At 42.5% G+C, this 27,922-nt stretch overlaps 1 protein-coding gene and 1 non-coding gene across 7 annotated transcripts in view; one reads left to right on the plus strand and one right to left on the minus strand.

Moving 5' to 3' along the window:
• The first annotated feature begins 546 nt into the window (after nt 1-546).
• NSD1 (nuclear receptor binding SET domain protein 1) overlaps nt 547-27,922 on the plus strand; it is a 153,331-nt gene continuing 125,955 nt past the window's right edge. Inside the window, exons 1-2 of one of the 6 annotated variants that reach the window (XM_016203271.2) lie at nt 547-735; nt 2,766-3,709. In XM_016203271.2, the coding sequence (XP_016058757.2) occupies nt 2,783-3,709 (927 nt within the window). In that variant the 5' untranslated portion in view covers nt 547-735; nt 2,766-2,782. Of the gene's footprint in view, nt 736-1,492; nt 1,600-2,055; nt 2,256-2,292; nt 3,710-27,922 lie in introns of those variants that run through there. The other 5 variants (XM_016203267.2, XM_087816440.1, XM_016203270.2 and 2 more) reach the window with 5 other exon arrangements.
• LOC148093234 (U6 spliceosomal RNA) lies at nt 19,439-19,545 on the minus strand. The gene has a single exon (XR_015714504.1). It is a non-coding gene; the product is annotated as a U6 spliceosomal RNA (small nuclear RNA).

Raw genomic sequence — 27,922 nt, forward strand, 5'->3', positions numbered from 1 at the left:
CGCGCCCGCGGCCGGAGTCCCGGTGCCAGGCCGAGACCCAGGCTAGGCGCGGGAGGCGGTGCAGGGATTAGCGGACCCCTCCCCCAGCGCTCCCCTCGCCCCGCCCGAGGCAGCGAGGACCCCTGGGCCCGGGGGTGGCGAGGGAACTTCGTCCCGGCAGTGCCCGAACCGGGGACTCGGCCTCACTGGGCGGGGGCCGCACCGCGAGGTGCGGGCGCGCTGTCAGGCTGCTCCCCGCTCGGGTGCGAGGGGTGGGCTCAGCGCGGGGGTCGCTCGGCCGTACCTCCCAGCCGAGGCCACGGCAGGGCGGGCAGTGCCCAGGCGGGTAACCCGACCCGACCCGGCTCCCGGTAGCCGCTCACCCCTCAAGGCCGGGCAGGGGGAGGGAGAGGAATAGGGGGGGAGGGGGAAGGGAAGGGGTGGTGGGCGAGGAGCCGTGGGGCCCGCAGGGCCGAGTCCCCGGCCTGTCTGCGTAGCTCTACGGCAGCTGCTCGCGGCGCCCGGGACGAGCCAGCCCCCTGCCTCCTGGGCGTCGGGCCTGCGGCAGAAGGGAGCCCTGGGGCTGCACGGGCTTGGCTCGGGGAGGCAGACCCGAGCTGCTGACTCCATTTTGTTTCCTGCTCAGCTTGGTCTGTGGTGGTGGTGTGGGTTTGGGGTGCGGCCGGGCACGGGGTTCACCTGCGGCCGCGCCTGCTCGGGGCCTGAGGCCTCGAAGACCCCAGCCCCAGCCCCCAGGTGAGCCCCGCGGTGGGAGGGGGGGGGTGCCTTGGCCTCGGGCCGAGCCGAGCGGGCTGAAGGCAGGTGCCCAGTGGATGGGGAGCCCGGGCTATAACCTAAGATGGAGGCCGGGACTGACGCGGGCCCGAGTAGGGCTGGCGGGGCGGTCAGACAGGCCTCAGTCGGGCCAGGTACCGCCGGGGTTGGGACTCGAGACGGGTCGGGTGTTGGAGCTGTGTGCAGTCTGGGGCCAGCTCAGCGCCCCGAGGTAGGTGAGGGGACCGGAGTACCACCCACGACGCCCGTAGGCCCTGACTCTCCCAGGAGGCGCGCGAGGCTCCTGGGGAGCCCGCCTCAGGCCCCGCCCGGGCAGCCCGGCCCGCCCGTAGGCCTGGGCTGCGAGCGGTCGCGCAGGGGGAGGGGAGGGGGCGGCAGCGGCGGCTCCTCTGATTGGACGGCACGCTCGTGAGCCCGACTTCACCCGCCCTGAACCCCGAAGAGTGAGGCAAGGGGGCGCGCGCGCGGTGGGGGCAGGGGTGCGCGCGCACTCGGGGCCCCAGCCGCACGCGGGCGGGCGCGAGGCGCTCGGTCGCACGCGCCGCCACGGGGGCGCGCGCGGTGGGGGTGTGAGGAGGAGGAGGAGGAGGAGGAGGAGGTGGTGGTGGAGGAGGAGGAGGAGGAGGAGGAGGAGGAGGAGGTGGCCGCGGCGGCAGACTAGGCCGGGGCAGGTCGCGCTCGCTGCCTTCTCCCCTGAAGAGAGACGCGGGGGGGGAGGGGGGTGCGGCGAGCGGCTCCGCTCTCTCCCCACCGCTCCCCTCGCGCCCCAGTGTAATGAGGGTCACCCCCTCCCCCCAGCCGGCCCGGGAGGGGGCACGGGGCACGGTAACTAGTACATTGGGGTGGGCGGCGGGCTGGCGCGAGGAGGGAGGAGGCGGCCGGGCGGGGAAGATGGTGGTGCTGGTGGTGGTGGTGGTGGTGGTGGTGGTGGTGGTGGTGGTGGTGAGGGTGAGGTGAGGGGCGCGGGGGAGGGCCGGGCGCGGCGCGGGGTTGGTGGCCGGCTGCGTTGCAGCCTCGGGCCCCCTCCCCCTCCATCACTACCAGCCGGGCTCAGGCCTAGCCGGCCGGGCTGCCGCGAACTTCCTCCCGGCACGGCCCGTGTCCCGCCGGCCTCTCGCGCGCACCTCAGCCTCTGCCGCCCCTCAGGTAGCCGGCTGGGGGGCACGGGGCCCGCTGCCCTCCCGCAATAAACTTTGCTTGCTGCTGAATATTGATGAGGGCGATCGGCTTGGCCGGGAGGTGCTACCGCGGCTGCGGGAAGGAGCGCGGCCCGGGCAGGCGGCGGCGGCGTCGGCAGCAGCCATGTTTGTCAAGCTATAGCAGCAGCTGCTGCTGCCCTGACTTGGCTTCACCGGCTGCCTCCGTTTCGACCCCTGCAGTGTCCCAGCCTCTGGGACCTGCAGCTGTGGATCGAGCTGGCCTGTAGTCAGGAAGGCGAGCTTCGGGGTGCACCCCCTTCGGCCGACTGGCCTGCGACCTGGGTACGGCCGCTGCAAAGGCTCCGGCGCCGGCTGGGCGCAGGGAGCAGCGCTATTGTGACCACTGAGCCGAGGGAGCCTGGAAGGAGGGAGGGTAACCTTTTTGTGCAGCGTCTGGAACCCCCCTCTCGAACCCCACATTCCCCTCCTTTCGGGAAATCCCGTCGCTATATCCTCAGCGAGGGAGGGGGAAGACGATTCCTATTTGTGATTTGGGTATTTCTACTGCCAAAGGGATTTTAATCGTAGTTCAACCCTACTGTCCACCAGTCTGCAGTGCAGGAAAAAGGGACGGGCTGTTTCCATGTGGCAAGATCTGCCCAGCTCCAGAAAGATGGAGTTTATGGAGGCTCACCGAGGCCATTTTTCCGTCGTCAGCTGGAGAACTTTTCTGCCCATGGAAGTGCATCTGAAAGACATCGAGGCCACTAGGCCTTGAGAAGTGGCTGCCATTTTGAAGATAAGTCAAATGACCTTTTAACTCAGATTAATTGCTCTGTTTTTGGATTCCAGGTTGATGCTGGCGCAGGATGGATCAGACCTGTGAACTACCTAGAAGAAATTGCCTGCTGCCCTTTTCCAATCCAGTCAATTTAGATGCCCCTGAAGACAAGGACAGCCCTTTCGGTAATGGTCAATCCAATTTTTCTGAGCCACTTAATGGGTGTACTATGCAGTTGTCGACTGCCAGTGGAACATCCCAAAATGCTTATGGACAAGATTCTCCATCTTGTTACATTCCACTGCGGAGACTACAGGATTTGGCCTCCATGATCAATGTAGAGTATTTAAATGGGTCTGCTGATGGATCAGAATCCTTTCAAGACCCTGAAAAAAGTGATTCAAGAGCTCAGTCGCCAATTGTTTGCACTTCCTTGAGTCCTGGTGGTCCAACAGCACTTGCTATGAAACAGGAACTCTCTTGTAATAACTCCCCTGAACTCCAGGTAAAAGTAACAAAGACTGTCAAGAATGGCTTTTTGCACTTTGAGAATTTTACTTGTGTGGACGATGCAGATGTAGATTCTGAAATGGACCCAGAACAGCCAGTCACAGAGGATGAGAGTATAGAGGAAATCTTTGAGGAAACTCAGACCAATGCCACCTGCAATTATGAGCCTAAATCAGAGAATGGTGTAGACGTGGCCATGGGAAATGAACAAGACAGCACACCAGAGAGTAGACACGGTGCAGTCAAATCGCCATTCTTGCCATTAGCTCCTCAAACTGAAACACAGAAAAATAAGCAAAGAAATGAAGTGGACGGCAGCAATGAAAAAGCAGCCCTTCTCCCAGCCCCCTTTTCACTAGGAGATACAAACATTACCATAGAAGAGCAATTAAACTCAATAAATTTATCTTTTCAGGATGATCCAGACTCCAGTACCAGTACATTAGGAAACATGCTAGAATTACCTGGAACTTCATCATCATCTACTTCCCAGGAATTGCCATTTGTAAGCAGTTTTGGTACAACTTAAATATATACATTAATGTATATATACAGGCAACTTAAATGGAAACATAACTAATTGGTTTTTGGTTGCTTATCAATTCACAGCTCAAAGGCAATTGCTAATGATAAGCTTTTTGGGGAAATTTTACTTTGATTTTTAAATTTATATTGTATGAGTTTGGTTCTTTAGAGTTTTCCAATTAACTCTTCTTTGAGGGCTGATTAAGAGTTAAACTTTCAAGGGCATTTGATTTAGTTTAGATTTACTTTATCAATATGGAGGTATACATTTGTTTAGGGTTTTTTTTTAAGTACTTTGGCTTGCTGGCATTGTGAGTTACAGGTGAACCAATTAATTACCTGGAGTCCTGTTTCCCCATAGGGCATGGCTTATTTTCTTAGTTGAAGGGGTACTCTTGTTGCAGGCTGAAGTGCATTTTGTGCACAAATTAAAGGTAGCTAAGATGAGTCGGACTTTTTAGACATCAGTCAAATTTTCCCCCTAACAAATGTCTCTAACATACTATGTCAGGATGTAACTGAAATTTTACGGCATGTGGTGATTGTTTTGAGTGCATTAAGTAATTCAGTTTACCGTGTAGCCCTGCTGTTCTTTAAAGTTAGAAAAGGAGAAGGTGGGTGTGTCGCTTTTGTTTTTATTGATTCATATCTTAAATATGCTTTTGTACTTCTTGGTTTCTTAACTTGGCACTTACAGATGTAAAATTTTTGTTTTGGTAGTTATCTTGAGTCTGTATTGTCCTAGATATTTTTTAGAGTCTATAGGCTGTGTTGGCAGCCTATTGGCAGCTCAGACAAATCCTTTTTCTTGGGTTCACATTGACATTTATTGTATATATATATATATATATATAGACACACACACACACACAAATACATACAGAGTGGGGCAAAAGTAGGTTTACAGTTGTGAGTACAAGAAACAGTTTATTCTTGTATTGTTATTATTACTTTCTATACGAGCAGCTGTAAACCTACTTTTGCCACACCTTGCATATAGTTTTGCAATTGTATTTACATAAGACCCTAGATCTAACGGTGGAGATAGATTTTTCTCTAGAAGTGTACAAATAGAAGTAGAAATCTCATTGTTGGTTCTCATTAAGAGATACCAGTGGAGCATTGGTTCTATTAAAAACAATTGAAAATATTGGAGCCTATAGACAGTGTGTTACTCATCTAAAATGGAAGTTTGCAAACTTGCATAAACGTAGGAAAATTTTTTCAGGCAGAAAAATCTGAATTGCTCTAAGGCTTAATTTTTTATTTTTTAAAAAAATTATTTTAGAGGGCGGGAGGGAGAGAAACATCATTTTGTTGTTTCACTTGTTTATGCATTCATTGGTTGATTTTTTTAATGTGCCCTGACCGGGGGATTGAACCCCTAGCTTGGTATATCTGGATGAGGAGCTGACCAAGTGAGCTACCCGGCCAGGGGTTTAATTTATTTGATTCAGGATTGTGTTTGAAATCTGTTGCTTTGATTTTCAACTTTGATATTTTTTAACTGAGGATTTAAAAAAGTGAAGTCAGTCTCAATGCAAATTTAGTTGAACAATACAGCTTAGGAAAGGTATAATGTATTCAGACTATTCACAGTTGATTCATTGATGCAGCCAGTATGGGGCACTTACTCTGTATTACTGTGTAATACTTACTCTGTATTACTCTTACTCAGGGCTGGAAATTTTTGAGAATTCTTAGCAAATGCTGTTTGTCTTTAATTCTGACTGTAATATTGTGATAGAATAAGATTCTCTTGGCAAAAGTAATAGTAGTTATTAGGACTGTAAACCCTGCCTGAATTAGATAAAGACACATAATTCAAGATCATATTGTCTGTTGTTTTGTATATCTAACTATAAGCAGACTGCTTGCCTCCTGTCATAAATGTCATTATAGTTAATAATCCTGACCTGGTGCTTTTATATTTAATTGGGTTGCTATCTTCTGATTCCTGCCAGTATACATGTACTTTGTACATAAGCAGCTTTGTACATTGTAGGAAAAGAATAAAATCTTTTAAAACATTTTATTTATTGATTGATTTGAGAGAGAGAAAGGGAGAACCATTGATTTGTTGTTCCACTTATTCATGCAGTCATTGGTTGATTCTTGTATGTGCCCTGACTGGGGATTGAACCTGCAACCTTGGCATATTGGCACAATTCCTTAACCAACTGAGTTACCTGGCCAAAGCTTGGATAAAATCTTGAAGGAAGATTGATCTCCAGACCTCCAAGTTTAAACAGGCAGTACTTTAGTTTATTAAGTGCTTTGGTCTCTATTGTCTCATTGGGTCTTCATAGCCTTTTAGTAAAAAAGCGATGTCATAGAAGACATAGGTTAACCTACAAGGCACTTGAGGTTATCAGAGACAATACTGAAACCCTTGAAGCCATAGAATTATCTGAGTACTCTTGGCTTTCTTTAGTGACTTTTGAAGGTCTCTGATACCTGCCTGGACCTGAAGTAACTTCTGGTTTTCTCACTAGACGAAGTTGTTTGTCTTCTACTCTTTGCTTCGATATTTTATACTATGACGGTATTCATGAATTTGGGGATCCTCAAAGTTCTTAGGATGTAGATAGTTCCAGGATGGTCTGATGGACATGTACTGGTGATCCTCTGTCGAAAGAAGAGGACCACTAAAAATGAATCCACTTATAGTGGGGACTAACATCTTATAAGTAAACAGGGAGAAAAAGGATTATTTAGGATTTCATATTGAAAAGTAAAATTCAGAACTGTAAAAATAAGTTTTTAAATCTTTACCAAAATTTTAGTTATGATGACAACTATTTGTTACAAGGGGAGAATCAAAAGATTTTAAAAAGTTTTGTCCAGAGAAATTGTACATTAAGGAGATGACATACGTACTTTAATTTTCTTCACTTTCTCATCATGATCATAAGGAAAATAAATTCTTATAAAAATATTTAAGGCCCAGCTGGGCGTGGTTCAGCGGTTGAGCATCAACCTAGGATCCAGGAGATCACGGTTCGATTCCCAGTCAGGGCACATGCCCATGTTGTGGGCTTGATCCCCAGTCGAGGGTGTGAAGGAGGTGACTCTCTCATCATTGATATTTTTATCTCTCTCCCTCTCCCTTCCTCTCAAATCAGTAAAGATATATTTTTTTAAAAAAATTTAAGGACTTAATCAGTTTTAGTGGGGTTCTCTTTTTAAAAGTGTTTACTGTGGAAAATTTCAAGCATATACCAAAGAAGAGAATAGTAGAAATGCCTATGTACTCCTCACCCAGCTTCAAGAATTACTGCCCTAGCTGCTGTGGTGCAGTTGGTTGGAGAGTTGTCCCATACATCAGAGGGTTGTGGGTCCGATTCCTGGTCAGGGCACGTACCCAGGTTGAGGGTTCAATCCCCGGTTGGGGTGCATGTGGGAGGCAACCGATGGATGTTTCCCTCTTCCTTTCCCTCTCCCTCCTTTTCTCTCTCTGTCTCCCCTCCTCCTCCCTTCCTCTCTCTAAAATCAATTTTTTAAAAAATTACTATTTTTCCAGTCTTGTTTTATCTTCCATTTTGTCATTCAGTAGCATTTCTTAATCCTTAGATACTCATAACATTCTTTTATTTATTTTTTTAAGTTCTCACCAGAGGATATGTTTTATTGGTTTTAGAGAGAGGAGGGGAGAGAGAGAGCAGCAGCGATGTGAGAGAAACATTGATTGGTTGCCTTCCTTAAGTGCCTGACTGGGGGAAGAACCTGCAACCTAGGTATGTGCCCTGACTGGGACTCAAACCTGCAACCTTTTTGGTGTATGGTATGACGCTCCAATTAACTGAGCCACTGGCAGGGGCTCAACACTCTTTTGAACCTCCTGTACTGTTATCCTTGTCACTTGTCACTTGTTTACTGGTTGATCTAGATCATCTTTTCCTTGCCTGTAATTGGAGTAGTACTTTTTTTTAAATCGACTTTACAGAGAGGAGGGTGGAGAGAGAGAGAAAACATGGATGTGAGAGAGAAATATCGATTGGTTGCCTCCTGACAGGCCTGCAGACTGGGGATAGAACCTGCAACCTAGGTATGTGCTCTGACCAGGAATTGAACCCACAACCTTCCAGTGTATAGGACAATTCTTCAACCAACTAAGCCACACTGGCCAGGGCAAAGTTGTTCTTTATTATATTATTATTAATATTGTTATTATTATTATTTTTAAATTGTTTTAGAGAGAGGAAGGGGGAGAGAGAGAGGGAGAAATAGAAAGAGAGAAACATCGATTTCTTCTACTTATTTATTATGCATTCATTGGTTGATTCCCTGTATGTGCCTGGACTGGGGATTGAACCAGAAACCTTGGCGTATCAGGATGACACAGTAACCAGTTGAGCTACCTGGCCAGGGCTCTTCTTTATTATTTACATTGACTTAAAGAAACACAGCAACCTGAGCCGGTTTGGCTGAGTGGTTAGAGTGTCAGCCCATGAACTAAAGGGTCCCAGGTTCAGTTGAGGCCAAGGGCACATACCTCAATTGCAGGCTCAATCCCTGGCCCAGGTCGGTGTGTGAGCGGGAGGCAACCAATCGATGTGTTTCTCTCACAATGACGTTTCTCTCTCCCCCTTCCACTCTCCCTGAAAAGCAATGGAAAGCCCAGCCGGGCGTGACTCAGCGGTTGAGTGTCAACTTAGGATCCAGGTGATCTGGGTTCAATTCCTGGTCAGGGCACATGCCCGGGTTGCCAGTTTGATCCCCAGTCGGGGGCATGCAGGAGGCAGCCGATCAATGACTCATCATTGATGTTTCTCTCTCTCTCTCCCTCTCCCTTCCTCTCTGAAATCAATAAAGATATATTAAAAGAAAAAAGAAAAGCAATGGAAAAATATCCTCTAGTGAGGATTAAAAAAAAAAATTAAAAATAGGTATTTTGGTGTTTTGCCCAGCCAGCATGGCTCAGTGGTTGGGTACCGACTCATGAACTAGAGATCACGGTTCAATTCCCAGTCAGGAACATGCCTGGGTTTTGGTCTCGATCCCTGGTAGGGGGTGTGCAGGAGGCAGCTGATCATTGATTCTCTTTCTTCATTGATGTTTCTATTTCATCTCCCTTCCTCTCTCTAAAATCAATTAAAAATACATATAAAAAAATAAAAATAGGTATTTTGGTGTTTTAACAATATTTGCCCAGTCCCAGTCTTGGGGATATAGAAAATAATCACAAACCAGTCCCTGTATTAAGTCTGTGCTATTGATGTTTAAGTGGTTAAGGAAGATGAGTGTAGAGATATGAAATCTAGAGCAGTCAAGGCTTTAAGGAAGAAATGGAACTTGAATTGGCTTCATCTGCTCTTGGTTGGGTTTGGTTTAAGAGAGTACTTTGGATGTGGAGAATTAAATAAACATAGTATTTTTAGAAGGTGCTTGCTGGATATTGGTTGGGTAGGTTGGGGGTAGTCAGGTAATAGGGCATAGAAATTCAAACCGTGGCATTTGATATTAATGTGATAGGAACTGGGAGCCAGCTAAGGATTTTAGTTAAGAAGTGATACGAAATCTGTGTTTGGGAAACTTTGGCTGGGGGAGAGTAGAGGCAAGATTAGGATGTAGGAGTCTGTTGCGATAGTAATTTAAAAAAATTTACTGATTGATTTTTAGAGAGGAGAGGAAAGGGGAGAGAGATATAGACAGACAGGGGTCAATCTGTTTTTCCATTTATTCATGCATTCACTGATTGATTCTTGCGTGTGCCCTGACCGGGGATTGAACCTACAATCTTGGCGTGTTGGGATGGAGCTCCAACCAACTGGGCTGCTCAGCCAGGGCCGCAGTAGTAATTAAAACTTAAAACTTGAGCGGAGTCAGCAGTAGAAAGAAAGCGTAAATCCAGTAAGACTCTCTTTTTTTTCTGTAAAAAGCTTTATTGTTTCCATTTGGTCCAGTTCATGGGAGAGGGCTCCAGGGTGGTTAAAAGAATGGCTAGGGATTTGGGGGAGAGGCTCAGGTAAAAGCCAGACTCAGGGGAATGCAGAGGGGCCCCTCAATGGCCTCTGGGTTCCAAAGGCCCCTGGTTTTGCTTGAGGGTGAGCCTTTCGAAGAGATACTCGCACAGCCCAGCCTAGGGGCTGGCCAGCCTGAGGAGTGACTCAGGTGGTTCCCCATCTTGATGAGTTTCACCTCCTCATCCAGGAAATGGTTCTCCAGGAAGTCACAGAGATGAGGGTCTGCGTGGGTAGAACATATGGTGTGCAAATCCAAAAAGGCTGGTTCAGGTTCCTCTCCAAGGCCATAGTGGCTTCCATGAGGTCCTGGGTTTTGCCCCAGTCACTCTGGGAAGGCTTCAGCATGTCCTGGAAGATAATGCGACCACCTCACTGGTTTTGCATCTTTAAGAGATGCTCAGTGCCCTCACACTTCTCCGCCAACTCTCAGAAGAAGTGGCTGATGTCCTCCTGAGCATTATCGTCATGTTCCAAATAGAAGCCCAGAGAGAGGTAGGTATAGGAGGCCTGCAAATGCAGGTTGGCCAGGCGGTTGATGGCAGCCTCCACCTTGGTGGCGTAATTCTGACAAATTTGGGAGCTCGTGGTTGCGCAGCAATAGGGAGTTACGGTCAAAAGACAGTGTTGGGCTGGCGTGGCTCAGCAGTTGAGCATCAACCTAGGATCCAGGAGATCGCGGTTTGATTCCCGGTCAGGGCACATGCCTGGGTTGCGGGCTCGTTCCCCAGTGGAGGGCGTGCAGGAGGCAGCCAATCAATTACTCTCTCATCATTGATGTTTCTATCTTTCTCTCTCCCTCTCTCTGAAATCAATAAAGATACATTTTTTTTAAAAAAAGAAACAAACCCAGTGTTGACTGGTCTCAGAGGCTGACGACAACTGAGGTGGTTCCGAAGGTGGTAACTGGAAAAGACATTGGAGGGTGGTTGGAGGCTGGGAGAAGGGGGGGCTTCTCTGGATCTGTTCTATCCAAACACTGTTGAAGCAAGAGACAGATCAGGAGTGCCAAGGGCACTGCCCCGTTAAGATTATTTCAAAGAGTGAAATTGACATCCCTTTTGGGGTTGCCTGGATTGTGGAAAAGTGGAGCCTGGATTTGAAGAATGAGGGAGAGGGATGGGTGTAGATGATGTCCAAGGCTTGTCATGTTGGTGCCTGAGCCAAATAAAAGATTCCTCAGGGGTTCGTTCTTCATTCCAGCAATTCTCTGCTTCCTCCCTTGGTTTCTGAGAAGAAAATTGATCCTTTCTTCACACCTCTTAGGTTCTGCTCTCTGACTGTCCTTGCTGGAGGACCTTATTTTATTTATTACTCTTTTTTTTAAAAAAATATATTTTTATTGATTTCAGACAGAGGAAGCGAGGGGGAGAGAGAAACACCAATGGTGAGAGAGAGTCATTGCTCTGCTGCCTCCTGCGCGCCCCCTACTGGGACTTGAGCCCGCAACCAGGGCTTGTGCCCTGACTGGGAATCGAACTGCGATCTCCTGGATCATAGGTAGATGTTCAACTGCTGAGCCACGCCAGCTGGGCTATTCATTACTCTTTTTTCTTTCCCTCTGGGATCTTCGTTCTCTAGCTCTCCACTGCATCACTTTTTCTGCCTAAAAACAGGATGACACCTTCTGTCCTGTAACCCTTCAATTATCTTTCCATGTTACTGGTGCATTTCTTGGAAGAGCTGTGTACTTTACCTTTCCTTAAAGCCCTCGTGTTTGGCTTCTGTATCCTCCACTCTACTGAAGCTGTTCTTTGTAAGTTACAAATGATACTTCCATATTTATCTTATTAGATTTGCAGCATTTTCACCACCATCCCTTTAAACAGTTTTTTTTACCTGCTTGCTCTCATCCTCTTTCCTTAATTCTCTGCAGTATTATCCACTTTCATTGATTCACTTTACTGTTATTCTGCTGTGAAAACTATCAACTTGACTTCTGAGCTTCAGACCAAGAAATCTAATTACCAACCAAGCTTTTTTATTGCCAAATGTGTCTTTCAATTTAATGATGGCATCCTCCTCCTCTTCATTTCAAGGCTGGAAACCTTGGAGTCATTTATTTAAATGGTCAAAACACATTTGAGTGCCTCCTCGTTGCTAGCCATTGCTAGTATAAAAGAAAGGAAAGACTTAGTCTGTGTTTTTAAGGAACTTGACTGTGTGGGGAAGACAAGTGTAAACAATGACAATACAGAATACTTAGTGGTCTTATAGGTGTTATAGATGCAGTACTGTGGGTGTGTGGCAGAGATATGCCTGGAGTAATCAGGAAGAACTTCACAGGGGTTATATATAATATGAACAGAGACATGCCCATGTGTAATGGAATAGCATAGGCAAGTGTCAAGAAATTATTTGAGCCCAGCTGGTGTTGCTAAGTGGTTGAGTGTTGATTCATGAACCAAGAGGTCACCGGTTCAATTCCTAGTCAGGGCACATGCCCAGGTTTCGGGCTCGATAACCAGTAGAGGGTGTGCAGGAGACAGCCGATCGATGATGTGTCTCTCTCATCAATGTTTCAGTCTCTCTGTCCCTCTCCCTTCCTCTCTCTCTCAAATCAATAAAAACGTACTAAACAAAGAAACGAAATTATGTGATAGGAATCTGGGAGGAATGGGGTTGTCAGGAGATAAATTATAAAGATAGGCCTTGTGTGCCAGTCTATAGAGTTGAATTTTTATGTTATTTCTAAATTATACATACTCCTTCAGTCTTTTCATTTCTTTCTTTTTTTTTTTTTTTAAATATACCTTTATTGATTTCAGAGAGAGGAAAGGAGAGGGAGAGAGAGAGATAGAAACATCAATAATGAGAGAGTCATTTATTGAGCCCGCAACCCAGGCATGTGCCCTGACTGGGAATCGAACCCCGATCGCCCGGATCCTAGGTTGACACTCAACCACTGAGCCACGCCTGGTTGGGCAGTCTTTTCATTTCTTCATTCTCATTCTACTAGGAGGTCTTTATCACTGGTCTTCATATAGTTTTCTTTCCAATCTATTTTTCTTATACATAGTCACCTTTGACCTCTGAAATGAGAAATACTAAGTCTCTGGTTAAAGATTTATCTTTGGTGCTTTACTCTCTCCCATTTGCCTACCAAATAAAGCCCAAATTCAGTGTCCTCTTTGATAGGGCCCCTCATCCTGACCATTCCAAATCTCATGCTATACCCAGGGCATCCTGGGTTAAGCCAAACTGAATTGTTAGTGGTGCCCTACTGTTCACTGTCCCTTCGCTCATGCCTTTATCTTCCTGGTTTGATTCATCTTTGCATCTTAACTGTGTAGCATGGTGCCTTCTTTGTATTACTCATATTTATTGAGTAAAAGAATGAATGGTGCTATTACAGAAATACAAGTTGGAGAGGGGAGTAAATTTTAGGAAGGTGATGAGTGGAATCTCATTTCTTGTCCTCAATGTACCAAATTTTAAAATTTAAGAGATTTTTTTGCCTTCATCTCCTTGTATACTCAGTTTCTAAGGCCTTTGAATTTGAACTTCCTAACATCTCTCAAGCAGTCATTTTTCTCTTCCTTCTTACTTTCAATCCCCTAATTAAGGATATTAAATCATGGCTTTATGTTGGACCAATCTCTGAGTGTGTATTGTACTACCTGTTTAGTTGGAGAAGTCCTTTTAATCTTTCTGAGGCCCAGTTACTCATCTCTATGTTAGAGCTACTATCTTACTTGCAGGGTTGTTTGAGAGGGTGCAAAAGACAATTTATTTGAAGCACCTAGTTCTGAAGTAGTGCTCAGAAAGTGATGCCTATTACATGCCAAGAGTCAAATGCAATTTGAAAGGGTTAGCTGTGAATTTTGAGAAACATATCTTTATACTTTTGCTTTTGTCTCTATTCTTCCAAAACTCTTTTCTTGCTTAATTGATAAGGACATATACTACTGTTGACAGTTTCTATTTTTGTTTAATAATCAGGAATTTGATCCATTTTTGTTTGGTAATCAGGAGAATTTAATTTGTGCAATAGGATCAGTATCTCTTTGTACCCCAACTATTAAGTGGTGTAACTTTATTACCTTGTTGCTTTTTATTACGTTGTTGCTTTTTGTCGCTTGTCTTTTGTCATGGATATAAATGTTTCATTTTCACCTTCTGGTTTTCAGGGTGTGGTTTTCATTGTAGAATGGTTTCTGAAACTTTTAAAAATGATACATATGTAGCCTTTTGAGGAAATCATTATGAATCTTTTTAGTTAGAAAAGTAATAAATATTCACGGTAAAAGAAAGTTAGACTTAAAAATGGAATATATCCCTGGCCAATGTGGTTCAGTGGTTAGAGCGCTGCCCTTGAACAGAAAGGTTGTGGGTTTGATTGCTGGTCAAGGGCACGTACCTAGGTTGCATGTTCGATCCACTCCGGGTGCTTGTGGGAGGCAACCAATCGCTGTGTCTCTGTTACATGGAAAGTTTCTCTCTTCCTCTCCTTCCCTCCCTCTCCACTCTCTAAAAAATTAGTGGAAAAAAGTATCCTCAGGTGAGGATTAACAAAAAAAAGAATATGGAGAGATCTCTTGTAAATGTTACCTGCTTTTGCAAGGGTGACATTTTGCTAAAACATCTAATATCTCAGCCAGGATATTGATTTGGTGTTAATATAGTTCACCAATCTTACTCAGGCTTTCTCACTGTTTGTTTTTCATACTTTTTGTTTTCAAAAGAAAAGTCTGCCCTGGCCATTGTCGCTCAGTTGGTTGAGTGTTGTCCCATGCGCCAAGAGGTCACCGGTTCAGTTCCCAGTCACGGCACATGCCTAGGTTGTGGGCTTAATCCCCTGCCCCCCCAGTCTAACAGGAGGTAGCCAGTTGATGTTTCTTTCTCATAGCGATGTTTTCTCTCTCTCTCTAAAAATCAATAAAAACATATTTTAAAAAAAAGAAAGAAAATTCTGTATTTCTTTTTTCTTTTTTAAATATATCTTTATTGATTTCAGAGAGAGGAAAGGAGAGGGAGAGATAGAAACATCAATGATGAGAGAGTCATTGATCTGCCTAGCCCGCAACCCGGGCATGTGCCCTGACCAGGAATTGAACCCTGATCGCCTGGATCCTAGGTCGATGCTTAACCGCTGAGCCACGCCTGGCCGGGCGAAAATTCTGTATTTCTATAAGGACAGATTCCAGATGTCCCAAGTTTTATTTGTACTCATTTGTGTGTGTGTGTATTAAGTTCTCTACATATTTATCACCTGTATAGGTTCCTATACACATCACCACAGTCAAGATGCTGAATGGTTCCAACACCATGAGGATCTCTCCTGTGGCCCTTTTATACCATACCCATCTCCCTTCTGGTTGCTCCTCCTCCAACCTTTTTCAAGTATTAATCTAAAATTTTGTTATTTTTCTTTCTTTTTTTTAAGAGAATGAAAGAGGGGTGGGGGGAAAGAGACATTGATTTGTTCCCCTTACCTATGTATTCATTGGTTGATTCTTGTATGTGCCCTGACCTGGGATTGAACCCTCAACCCCTCAACCTTGGCATATCAGAACGATGTTCTAACCAACTGAGCTCCAGCCAGGGCTAAAATTTTGTCATTTCTAAAATGTTATGTTAATGGAATCATATAGTATGTAGCCTTTTGGGATTTTTTTTTTTACTTGGTATAATTCTCTGGAGATTCATCCAAGTTGTTGAGTATATCTATGTTTTATTCATTTTTTACTATTACTAAATAGTACCCCATTGTGTTTACACACCACAGTTTGTTTATTCACTTGTTGAAAGACATCTGAGCTTATTCTAGTTTTTGGATGTTAGAAGTGAAAATGCTATGAACATTCATGTATAGGTTTTTGTGTGTGAACATGAGTTTTCATTTCTCTACGATAAATGCCCAATGGTACAATTGCTGAATTGTATGGTAATGTTTAGTCTTATGAGAAACTATCAAGCTGACTTCCACAGTGAGTGCCATGTACAACTAGCAGTGTATGAGTGATCTAGTTTCTCTGTACCCTCACTATCATTTGGTGTTGTCACTATTTATTTTGGCCATTTTGATAGTTATGTAATGATATGTCGTTATTTTTTTTTTTTTTTTTTGACTCCTCACCTGAGGATATGTTTTTATTGGCTTTAGAGAGAGAGAGAGAAAGGTGGAGGGAGAGAAACATCGATGTGAGAGACAGAGACATTCATTGGTTGCCTCCCACACACACCCGAATTGGGGCCAGGATCGAACCTGCAACCCACATACGTGCCCTTGACTGGGAATCAAACCTGAGACCTTTCAGTTTGCGGGACCAATGCTCTAGCCATTGAGCAACACTGGCCAGGTCCTCATCTTTTTTTTTTTTAATCCTCAATGGAGGATATTTTTTCCATTGCTTTTCAGAGCAAGTGGAAGAGAGAGAGAAAAAAACATCAGTGTGAGACAGAGACATCAGTTGGTTGCCTCGTGCATGTGCCCTGACCAGGGCTGGGGATTGACCCTGCAACTGAGGTATGTGCCCTTGGTCAGAATTGAACCTGGGACCCTTCAGTCAGAAGGCTGATGCTCTAACCACTGAGTTAAACCAGCTAGGGCAGTCCTCATCACTTTCATTTTTATTTCCCTGATAGGTAATGATTTGAACATCTTTTTGCGTGCTTATTCGCTATCTATGTGTCCTCTTTGATGAAATATATTCAAATATTTTGCCCATTTTCTAATTGGATTGTTTGGTTTTTTAAACTGTTGAGTTTTGAGAGTGCTTTATATAGGATGTCCCAAGAAATGTATACACACATGTTGAGTAATTATAGAGGCAGTGTTTATTAAAATCCATTTCATTTTCAAAATTGAGCTATCAGCTATTAATGTGTGTATGCAATTTTTTGGGACACCCTATATATATTCTCGATGATCTACATTCTTTATAATAGCTGTATACAAACAATAATTTTTAAAAATTAATTCTACTTTGAGATAACTTATTAGGGAAGCAATAAAATCATACATACTTGTGGTTTCCCCTTAATAAATTAGAACAGATTTTAGTGTTTGTTGCCTGTATTAGGTGAAATTTCTTTATTAAGGCTTCTAAAATTCTGTATCTCCAATGACCTTATATAAAATACCATGATATTCTTTTAAGGATTGCTGGGAGGATACAGTCCATTTTGGATTAAATTAAAAATAATTACTGGCTATATGATATCCCTTTATATACCAGGAAGAGTCTGAAAGATAGCCTTTCTTTGTAAGTTATGAGGGTGTATTCCCCTTGTCATTTCTAATTTCTTTTGATGCTGTAATTGGAGCTTCCGGGGGATCTCTGGTGAAAGTAGGTGATGTGCAAGTTATAACTATAACCAGTTAAAATAACAGACATTATTAATGTCATGCTAATTGTCTTCATAATTTTACATTCAAAGGCATACCTTTTAACATTGCAGTTGATTCAATTGACAGTGTATTGAATCTATTTTTATAATTATTATTATGCCAAAAAACAGTATTTCCACCATACCATGATGTAAATAATTACAGAGCAGTTGTTGAGAAGTAATAAAGTTTTCATTTAAAGTATTTTTTTAGCCCTGGCCATGTAGCTCAGCTGGTTGGAGCATCCTCTGGATGCACCAAGATTGCGGGTTTGATCTCTGGTTAGGGCACATACAAGAGGCAACCAGAGAGTGCATGGGTGGGTGGAACAGCGAGTCCATGTTTTTCTCTCTCCCTTCCTCTCTCTAAAATCAACAAATAAGTAAAACTTAATAATAAAGTGCTTTTTTAACATAATAGAGCTTTGGGGCATAAGTGTTAATAGTATTGCAGGTAATGAAACTACTGAAATTAGCTCTTTAATGGAGTAGATATTAGAGTTACAAGTGAAATCTTGATAGGTACCTTACTGATTAATGTCTGTGGAATTATTTCCTAAGGATAACTAATAGTGGAATTAGGGTAATGGATTAAATTTTTTGTGTTTCTCTTTGTTTTTAATGTTCACCTGAGGATATATTTTCATTGATTTTTAGAGTGAGAGGGAAACAGCGATGTGAGAGAGAAACATTGATCGGTTGCCTCCCGTACTTGCCCTAACCAGGGAACGAACCCACAGTCTAGGCATGTACCCTGACTGGGAATTGAACCTGCAACCTATTGGTATAAGGGCTGATACTCCAACCCGGCTGGGCGTGGCTCAGTGGTTAAGCGTCGACCTAGGATCTAGGAGATCAGGGTTCGATTCCCGGCCAGGGCGCATGCCCGGGTTGCGGGCTTTAGCCGATTAATGACTCTCCATTGATCTTTCTATCTCCTCTCTCCCTTCCTCTCTTTGAAATTAATAAAGATATATTAAAAAAAAAAGAAAGAAAAAAGGGTCGATACTCCAAGTAACTGAGCCACCCAGCCAGGGCAAATTTTTTGCGCCTCTTGATGTATCCACTTCTGCATGGCATTCCAAAAGATTGTACCATTTTGCACAGGTCTAAATAGTTTATGAGTCTAGCATTTGCCACACTTTGATAAAAGTAAAGTCAATTTTTATAGCATTGATGCTTTAAGTTTTTATTAAGTGGATATATAATACTACCACAAAATCTGTTTGATTTTAATATTTTATAGCTATTAACCTTTTATCTCATTGGATATAAATATTCTCGATCTGTTTTTTATTTTAGTTAATTTTTTAGTTTATTATCTATTCTGCCTAACAAATGACCTTCAAATTTTGCAGCTTAAAACAGTAAACATTTATGTCACAGAGGATTAGGAATCAGGGAGTGGCTTAGCTGGGTGGTTCTGACTCAGAGTCTCTAATGAGATTGCAAGCGAGATGTTGCCAGGGCTACTGTCTTTTGAAGGCTGTAGGATCCCTGTCCAAGATGGCTCACTCATATGGCTGCTGGCTGTTTGTAGGCGGCCTCAGTTCCTTGCCATGTGAACCTGTGCATAGGGCTGCTTACAGTATAGGGTATAGCGTACATTGCTAGCTTCCTCCAGAGTGAGTGATTCAAGAGATGAGAAGAGACCAAGCATGAAGATACAAGGGGATGCAGTGTAGGGGGAATACACAAGGCACACATAACCATGAGGTAGGAATCATTGGGGGTCATCTAGGGGCCTGATTACCATACCCACTCAACAAGAAATGATGTTTAATTAGAGGAGAAAGCTTAAGGATATAAAATAGACAGTTATGATGTACTTTAACTTAGTTTTAAAAAATTTTTATTGATTTTTTTAGAGAGAGAGAGAGAAACATTGATGCAAGAGAGAAACATATTGGCTGCCTCCCAAATGAACCCTGACCAGGGATTGAACCTACATTCTGCATATATGCCCTGACCAGGAATCAAACTGGTGACTTCTTGGTGCACGGGATGATGCTCAACCAACTGAGCCACACTGGGCCAGGGCTACTTTCACTTTTAAGCTGAATTAATTGCCTTATTTTTTCAAATTGAATTTTTGAATAGGTATGTGATTAAAAAATATTAAAAAGTAACCAGCGAAGTACCCTTGTATCATATCTGCTCAGTTAACATCTTCAGTTTCTGTGGCCGCCTCCCACATTTTTATTTTTATTTTTTTTAGTATGTTTTTAATGATTTCAGAGAGAGGAAGAGAGAGGGAGAAAGAGATAGAAACATCAGTGATGAGAGAGAATCATTGATGGGCTGCCTCCAGCACACCGCCTACTGGGAATCGATCTTGCAACACGAGTGATCTCCTGGTTCTTGGGTCAATGCTCAACTATTAAGCCATTCCAGCTGGAATTGGTGTTTTTTTTTAAAATATGTAATGCTTTACGAATTTACATGTCATCCTTCTGCAGGGGCCATACTAATCTTCTTTGAATCTTTCAAATTTTAGTATACGTGCTGCTGAAGCGAGCACTATATAAGCAGTTTTGAATGTATGCAAATACAACTATAGGGTAAATCTCCAGAACTGGAAGTGTGGATCAAAGTTAAAAATGTTTGTTTGTGCCTGGCCGGGTATGGCTTGGTAGTTGGGCATTGACCTAGGATCCAGAAAATCACAGTTCGATTCTCAGTCAGGGCTCATGCCCTGGTTGTGGGCTCGATCTCCAGTTGGGGGTGTGCCGGAGGCAGCCAATCAATGACAACTCTCTCATCATTGATGTTTCTATCTCTCCCTGTCCCTTCCTCTTTCTGAAATCAATAAAGATACATTAAAAAAAAAAAAAATTTTTGTGCACACCCGGTGTGGCTTAGTGGTTGGTCAGTGGTTGAATGTTGATCTGTGAACCAGGAAGGAGGTCATGGTTCGATTCCCGGTCAGGGCACATGCCTGGGTTGTGGGCTTGATCCTCAGTAGTGGGTGTATAGAAGGCAGCCGATCAGTGACCCATTATTGATGTTTCTCTCTCTCCCTCCGTTCCTCTCTCTGGAATCAATAAAAACATATTTTTAAAAATGTTTGTAATATTGAAAGATATTGCCAAATTCCCCAGTTAGCAATGCATGAATGTGCCTGTTTTAGTGGGGATTCTTTTGTTATTTGTTATTTTTAGTTGTGGTAAAATACAGCATATAATTTACTCTTCTAACCAATTGTAACTGTGCAGTTCAATAATGTTCAGAATGTTCACATTTTTGTGCAACTGTTCTCTAGAACTCTTCCCATTTTGCAAAACTGAAACTACCTATTAAACAACTTCCTACTTCCCCCTCTACGTAGCCCCTGACAACCACCATTCTACTTTCTGCCTCTGAATTTCAGTGTTTCATATAAGTGGAATCATATAGTATTTATCTTTTTGTGACTGGCTTTTTTAGTGTAATGTCCTCAGAGAGCTTACTTGTGTTGTAGCATGTGTTAGAATTTTCTTCCTTTTTTAAAGATATCCCATTGTAAGTAGTACCACGTTTTCTTTATCTGTTCATTAGTCAGTGGACACCTTTTGGCTATTGTCAGTAATGCTGATATGAACATGGGTGTATCAATCTCTCTTTGAGATTCAGAGGGGGTTCTTAATGAAGATACTTCTTGATCTAAGGGGGAAAGGAATATTGAGCATTTGTTTGGTAAATAAATAACCTAGAGTTTGGATGTTCTATACTTTTTCCTTTTTTAAAAAAAAAAAATCTTTATTGATTTCAGAGAGAGAGGGGGAGAGGTAGAAACATCAATGATAAGAGAGACATTGATAAGCTGCCTCCTGCAGGCCCCCGATTGGGGATCAAGCCAGCAGTCTAGGCATGTGCCCTGACTGGGAATCGAACCACGATCTTCTGGATCCTGGGTCAACCGCTGAGCCACACCTGGCAGGGCTTCTCTCTCTTTTTTTGTTGTTTTCTAAGTTATTTTTTGTTTTAAAGCATGGACTTTTAAAAATCAAACTAACATCGTACATTTATATCATTTTACATAAGAAGTTCTTTAGTATTTCAACTTTGAATATATATTACTTACATAATTACAAATTTAAAAAGCCTAGTAACAACATTTAAAAAAATCAATGTATAACTCACATATTGGAAAATTCACCCTCTTAAAAAGCACAACTCATCCTGGCCAGGGCTCTATTAGAGTATTAAGTGTACCTGTATCTCATTGTGGTTTTGATTTACATTACCCTGATGACTAATGATGTCAAACACCCATCCTTTCATGTGCTTATTGACCATTTCTACAGCTTCTTTGGAGATTCTATGTAAATCCTTGGCCTATTTTAAAAAATTGGGTTATTGCCCAGCTGGGCGTGGCTCAGTGGTTGAGCGTCGACCTAGGATCCAGGCGATCGGGGTTCGATTCCTGGTCAGGGCACATGCCTGGGTTGTGGGCTCGAGGCAGCTGATCAATGACTCTCTCATCATTGATGTTTCTATCTCTCTCTCCCTCTCCCTTCCTCTCCCTGAAATCAATAAAGATATATTTAAAAATAAAAATAAAAAAATAAAAAATTGGGTTACTTTTTCCCTGACTTGTGTGGCTCAGTGGTTAGAGTGTCAGCCCGTACACCGAAGGTCTCAGGTTCAATTCCCCATCAAGGGCATGGCACATACCTGGGTTGCAGATGTATTCCCTGGCCCCTGATGGGGTGCATGTGGGAGGCAACCAACCTGTGTATCTCTCCCATATCTGTTGCTCTCACATCGATGTTCCTTTCCCTCTCTCTCTTCCCCGCCTCCCTCTTCTACTCTCTTTAAAAATCAGTGGAAAAAATATCCTCTGCTGAGGATTAACACAAAAAATTGGGTTACTTTTTATTGTTGAGTTATAGTAGTTTCTCATGTATTCTGGATATAAGGATGTAATTCCTTTATCAGCTATGATTTGCAAATATTTTCTCCTGTGGGGTTTTATCATTTTCTGTTTTTTAAATTAAATATGTTTTTATTGATTTTAGAGAGAGAGAGGGAGAGAGATAAAAACATTGATCTGCTGCCTCTTACATGCCCCCTACTGGGAATTGAGCCCACAACCTGGAATTGTGCCCTGACCAGGAATTGAATTGGTGATCTCTTGGGGCATGGGACCAACTGTGCCACACTGGATGGAGGGCTTTTTCATTTTCTTGAAGCACAAAGGTTTTTAATTTTAATGAAGTCCAGTTAATCTGTTTTTTTCCCCTTTGCTTGTGTTTTTGTTACTCTATCCAAGAAACCATTGCCTCATCCAAGATCAGGAAGATTTACTCCTATCCTTTTTCCTAAAAGTTACGTTTTTAGCTCTCTTACATTTTGGTCTTTGATCCATTTTGAATTTTTGTGTGGTGTGAGGTAGGGGCCCAACTTATTATGTGTGTGGATCTAGTTGTCCTGACACCTTTTGTTGAAAAGACTATTCTTTCCTTATTGAATGGTCTTGGCATCATTGATGAAAATACAGTAGTCCTCCATTATCCTTAGGGGATACATTGCAAGACCACAGTGGATGCCTGAAACATTGGATAGTACCAAACTCTATACATACTGTATTTTTTCTTATACATACAAATGATAAAGTTTCTGGTGTTTTTTTAAAATATATCTTTATTGACTTCAGAGAGAGGAAGGGAGAGGGGGAGAGAAAGAGAAACATCAGTATTGAGAGTGTCATTGATTGGCTGCCTTCTGCACCCCCCCCCACTGGGGATTGAGGCCAAAACCTGGCATGTGCCCTGACTGGGAATTGAACTGCGATCTGGATCATAAGTCAGTGCTCAACCGCTGAGCCACACTGGATGGGCACACATGATAAAGTTTAATTTGTAAATTAACAACAATAACTAATAATAAAATAGAATAATTATAACAGTGCACTGTCATAAAAGTTATGTGAATGTGACCTGCCTCTCTTTCTCTTTCCCATAACCGATATAACGTAGATGACTACCAAGTCACTAACGGGTAGGTAGGGTGTACAGTGTAGATATGCTGGACAAAGGGATGATTTCATGTTCTGGGAGGGCCGAAACAGGATGGTTCAAGCTTTCATCACACTACTCAGAATGGTACACAATTTAAAACATATATCAGGCCCTATCCGGCGTGGCTTAGCGTTTGAACATCAGCCTATGATCCAGGAGATCGCTGTTTGATTCCCAGTCAGGGCACATGTGCAGGTTGTGGGCTCGATCCCCAGCAGGGGTGTGTGCAGGAGGCAGACGATCAATGATTCTCTCTATTCTCTCTCATCATTGATGTTTCTATCTCTCTCTCCCTCTCCCTTCCTCTCTCTGAAATCAATAAAAACATGCAAAAAAACCCCCCAGCATATTTCAGCCCTGGTTGGTATGGCTCAGTGGTTGGAACATTGGCCCACACACCGAAAAGTTGTGGGTTTATTCCCGGTCAGGTGCACGTACCTGGGTTGCAGGTTTGTTCCCCAGCCTTGGTGGGGGTGGGGGTGGGAGGCAACCAATCTATATGTCTCTCACATCCATGTCTCCATCTCTCTATTTCTGTCTCTCCTTCTCCTCAACCCTCTCTCCCACTCTCTCTGAAAATAAATGGAAAAAAAATCCCCGGGTGAGGGTTAAATAAACAAACAATAAAAATAAAATAAAATAAAGTAAAACATACATTGTTTATGTCTGGAATTTTCCATTTAGTATTTTCAGACCATGGTTTACAGCAGATAACTGAAACCAAAGAGTGAAACTGTAGATGGGGGGGACTACTTGTATGTATGGATTTATTTCTAGACTCTCATTTCTGTTTTTCCATTGATTCTATCCTTATGCTAGTGCTATACTTTTTTTTTTTTTTTAAAACAGCTGGATTCATATATCTGCTTTAAAAAAAATGTTTTTTAATCCTCACCCAAGGCTATTTTTTTCCATTGCTTTTCAGACAGAGTGGAAGAGAGAGAGAGAGAGAGAGAGACACATCGACTGGTTGCTTCCCCCCACCTGTGCCTCAGCTGGGGCCAGGGATTAAGCCTGCAATCGAGGTATGTGTCCTTGACCTGAATGGAACCTGAGGCCCTTCAGTCTGAGGGCTTACGCTCTAACCACTGAGCAAACTGGCTAGGGTAGCGCCTCACATTTTGATGGATGTAGCTTTGTAGTAAGTTTTTATTTTATTGCCTTTATTGATTTCAGAGAGAGGAAGGGAGTGGGAGAGTGTGTGTGTGAGAGAGCGAGAGCGAGAGAGACATTGACGTGAGAGAAATATTGATCGGCTGCCTACTGCTTCCTTACTGAGCATCAGACCTGAACCCTAGGCATGTGCCCTGACCAGGAATCGAACCAGCAACCTTCTGGTGCATGGGATGATGCTCAAGCAACTAAGCCACTTGTTTTTGGTTGGTTCATGTTAGTATATAAAATGTAGTGGGTTTTTGTATATTGATCTTGTAATCTTGCTGACCTCATTTATTTTTATTATTTTTTAATTTTTAGGGTTTTCTATATACAAGATCATGACATCTGCAAATATAGTTTTAGTTTTTTCTTTTTAATCCTAATGTTTTATTTCTGTTTCTTGTCTACTTTTCCTGCCTAGAACTTCAGTATGATGTTGAATAGTGAAAGTCGACATCCTTCTATTATTATTGATCCTAGGGGGAACACATTCAGTTTTTCACCATTAAGTATGATTTTGTCTGTGCGTTTTTACTATGTGCCCTTTATCAGATTGTTGAATGTTTTTTACCATGGAAAGGTATTAGGTTTTGTCAGATGTCTTTTCTTTTTAAAAAAAAATTTATATATTTATTTTAGAGAGACAGAAGAAGGGAGAGAGGGGAGAGAGAGAGAGAGAGAGATCAGTTTGTTGTTCCACTTATTTATGCATTCATTGGTTGATTCTTGTATGTGCCCGGAGTGGGGATCAAACCTGCAACCTTGGCGTATAAGGACGATGCTCTAACCAACTGGACTACCTGGCCGGGGCTGTTTTTAGAATTTTTTTTTTTTTTTTATTTATTGATGAGAGAAAGAGGAGCATCAATTTGTTGTTCCACTTATTTATGTATTCATTGGTTGCTTTCTTTTATGTGCCCTGACCAGAGATTGAACCTGCAATCTTGGTGTATCAGGATGATAGTCTAGCCAATTAGCTACCCAGCTGGGGCGCAAATATCTTTTTCATCTATTGAGATGATCATGTGTGTCCTGTGCCTCCCCCCCATATGCCTCATTCTTTTGATACGGTATATTACATTGATTGGTTGGTTGGTTTTGATATGTTAAACCAGCCCTGCATTCCGGGAATAAATTCTACTTGTTCATGGTATATAATATTTTTTATATGTTATTGTGTTTGGGTTGCTGTTAGTTTCTTGAGGATTTCTGTCTTTATATATAAGGGATGCTAGTCTGTTGTTTTCTTGTGGTGTCTCTGTCTTGGTATCAGGATATTACTGTCTTAATGGAATGAGTTTCACTTCATTTTTATGTGATGAGTTTTGTAATAGGAGTTTACTTTCTAAATTTTCAATTAAAAATGACTTTACCAGGTACATTTAATTGTAATTTTGCATTTTGAAAATTGCTAACATTAACTGAGACAGTACATTCATTCATATATCACTCAGTTATTTTTTTATGTGCCAGGCATTCTTAAGATGGGAATATGGTGGAAGATGGGACAGGGCAATGTGTGCTAGGCTGAGAGGAGTATGACTTAGGATCCCAAGGACTGAAATATCTGGTGCTTTGGGAGAAGAAGGAGTTCCATATGGCATCATGAGGCTGGGTGGGTCAGGCAGGACAGGCTGATATTGGAGGGTGTAGTCAAGGTCTTTTTCCTGAGTTCTCCTACTTATTGTTTAAATGATTAAAATCATATATATTTTTTCACTTGTAGTTGATTGGAAACTCTGAGTTTTCTATCTAGTATTTACCTGTTTCTGTTTAATTTTGGCTGCTATTCACTAGGTAAAATCATAAATGTAAGTCATAATTGTTATTTTTTTTTAAATATATCTTTATTGATTTCAGAGAGAGGAAGGGAGAGAGAGAGAGAGAAACATCAGTGATGAAGGAGTCATTGATCGGCTGCCCCCTGCACGCCCCCGACTGGGGATCGAGCCCACAACCCAGGCATGTGCCCTGACCAGGAATCAACCTGTGATTTCCTGGATCCTAGGCCGATGCTCAACCACTGAGCCATGCCCGGCTGGGCAAAATTGTTACAGTTTAAAAAAATTATCAGCCTGGTCAGTGTGTCTCAGGTGGTTGAGCAATGTGCCATACACCAAGAGGTTGCTGGTTCAATTCCGGGTTAGGGCACATGTCCAGGTTCTGGGCTTGATCCCCGGTAGGGGGTGTGCAGGAGGCAGCCAATGGATGTTTCTCTCTTATCGATGTTTCTATATCTCTCTCCCTTCCTTTCTCTCTAAAAATCAATAAATACAATCTTAAAAATAGCACTTATTAGTATTGTATTTAACTTTAATGTGTTTGTACTTTTCTGTAGTAAATGTGAAGTTATTTAATTTCCCCTTCAGTTGAGAAGTGTGACAAAGTGATAAAGATGAATGAAGTGTCTTTTATAGAAAGGCAGCTTGTGATTATGGAGAGAATGTGGACTTTGGAGTTGGACAGATCTCCATTTGAGACCACACTGACTCCTGTGTTTGCCTTGATTAGACAAGTGACATCTCAACCTTAGGAGTTAATTTTCAAAACATTTTATAGATTAAGAAACTAAGTGAACTCCTAGCACAGCGCATGGCATATAGTATTTGCTGCTCTTGTTAATTATCATACTTAACATATATTGTGTTAAGTATGCCAGGTAGCCGTGTTTTGTACTAAACACTTCATAAATATTATCTCATTTAACCCTCAGACCAACCCCATCAGTTGCTAGGCATAGCCATTTATTTAGGTTTACACATTAGGAAATGGAAGCTTAAAGAGTAGTGGTTCCTCAAGTGATGATGCTGGTGGTATTCCAGTCACGGCCATCTGACTTCAGAGCATTTTGTCTCTGCTATGCTGCATGCTCTGTTGCAAAGGACTAAGAGCACTGTTCATTACATAATGTACTTTTAATGGACTCTTGTCTTGTAAATGGGAAATTAAAATGAAAGGTAGAAATTTGATTATTAGTTTTTCTCAAGTCTACATGTCAATTTGGCCTAAAAACATGAATAGAAAGACAAGCGTCATCTGCAAATCTGTCTTGTACTTCAAAGGCAAGTGTTAACTTCTATCTAGGATGAGGATTTAATTTTTGTCTTACTTTTGAGTTATATCAGTTATATTTTTTACTAATAAATAACCACAGTGTACATATAACTATAAAGTAACGAAATGTTTGTATCTCATACCAGATATATTTCATTTGAAAATAGTTACTTGTTTTTAAATTTGAGGTAAAATTTATGTAACTTATATTATTTGAAAGTATATGTTAGTGGCATTTCGTATATGTACAATGTTATGCAGTCATTACTACTATCTAATTTCAGAACATTTTCATCACCCCAAAAGAAAACTCATTATTCATTAAGCAGTCTCTTTCCATTCTCCCTTCCCTTCAGCCCTGGGCAGCCACTAATATTTTTGTCTTTATGGATATGCATTTACTAGACATTTCATACAAATGAAATCAAAGTATGTGGCCTTTTTTGTCTGGTTTATTTCTCTTAGCATCGTGTTTTCAAGGTACATCCATATTGCAGCATATACCAATACTTCATTTCTTTTTGTGGCTGAATAATATTCTACAGTGTGGATATATCACATTTTATTTATCTTTTTAGCAGTTGACGAACATTTGGTTTGTTTCTACTTTTTGGGTATCATAAGTGATGCTGCTGTAGTAGTTGTATACAAGTTTTTATTTTTTTAGCATTTTTTTAGATACGT

Source organism: Miniopterus natalensis, chromosome 4, assembly GCF_054644295.1.
Source record: "Miniopterus natalensis isolate mMinNat1 chromosome 4, mMinNat1.hap1, whole genome shotgun sequence".
Classification (NCBI taxonomy): domain Eukaryota; kingdom Metazoa; phylum Chordata; class Mammalia; order Chiroptera; family Miniopteridae; genus Miniopterus; species Miniopterus natalensis.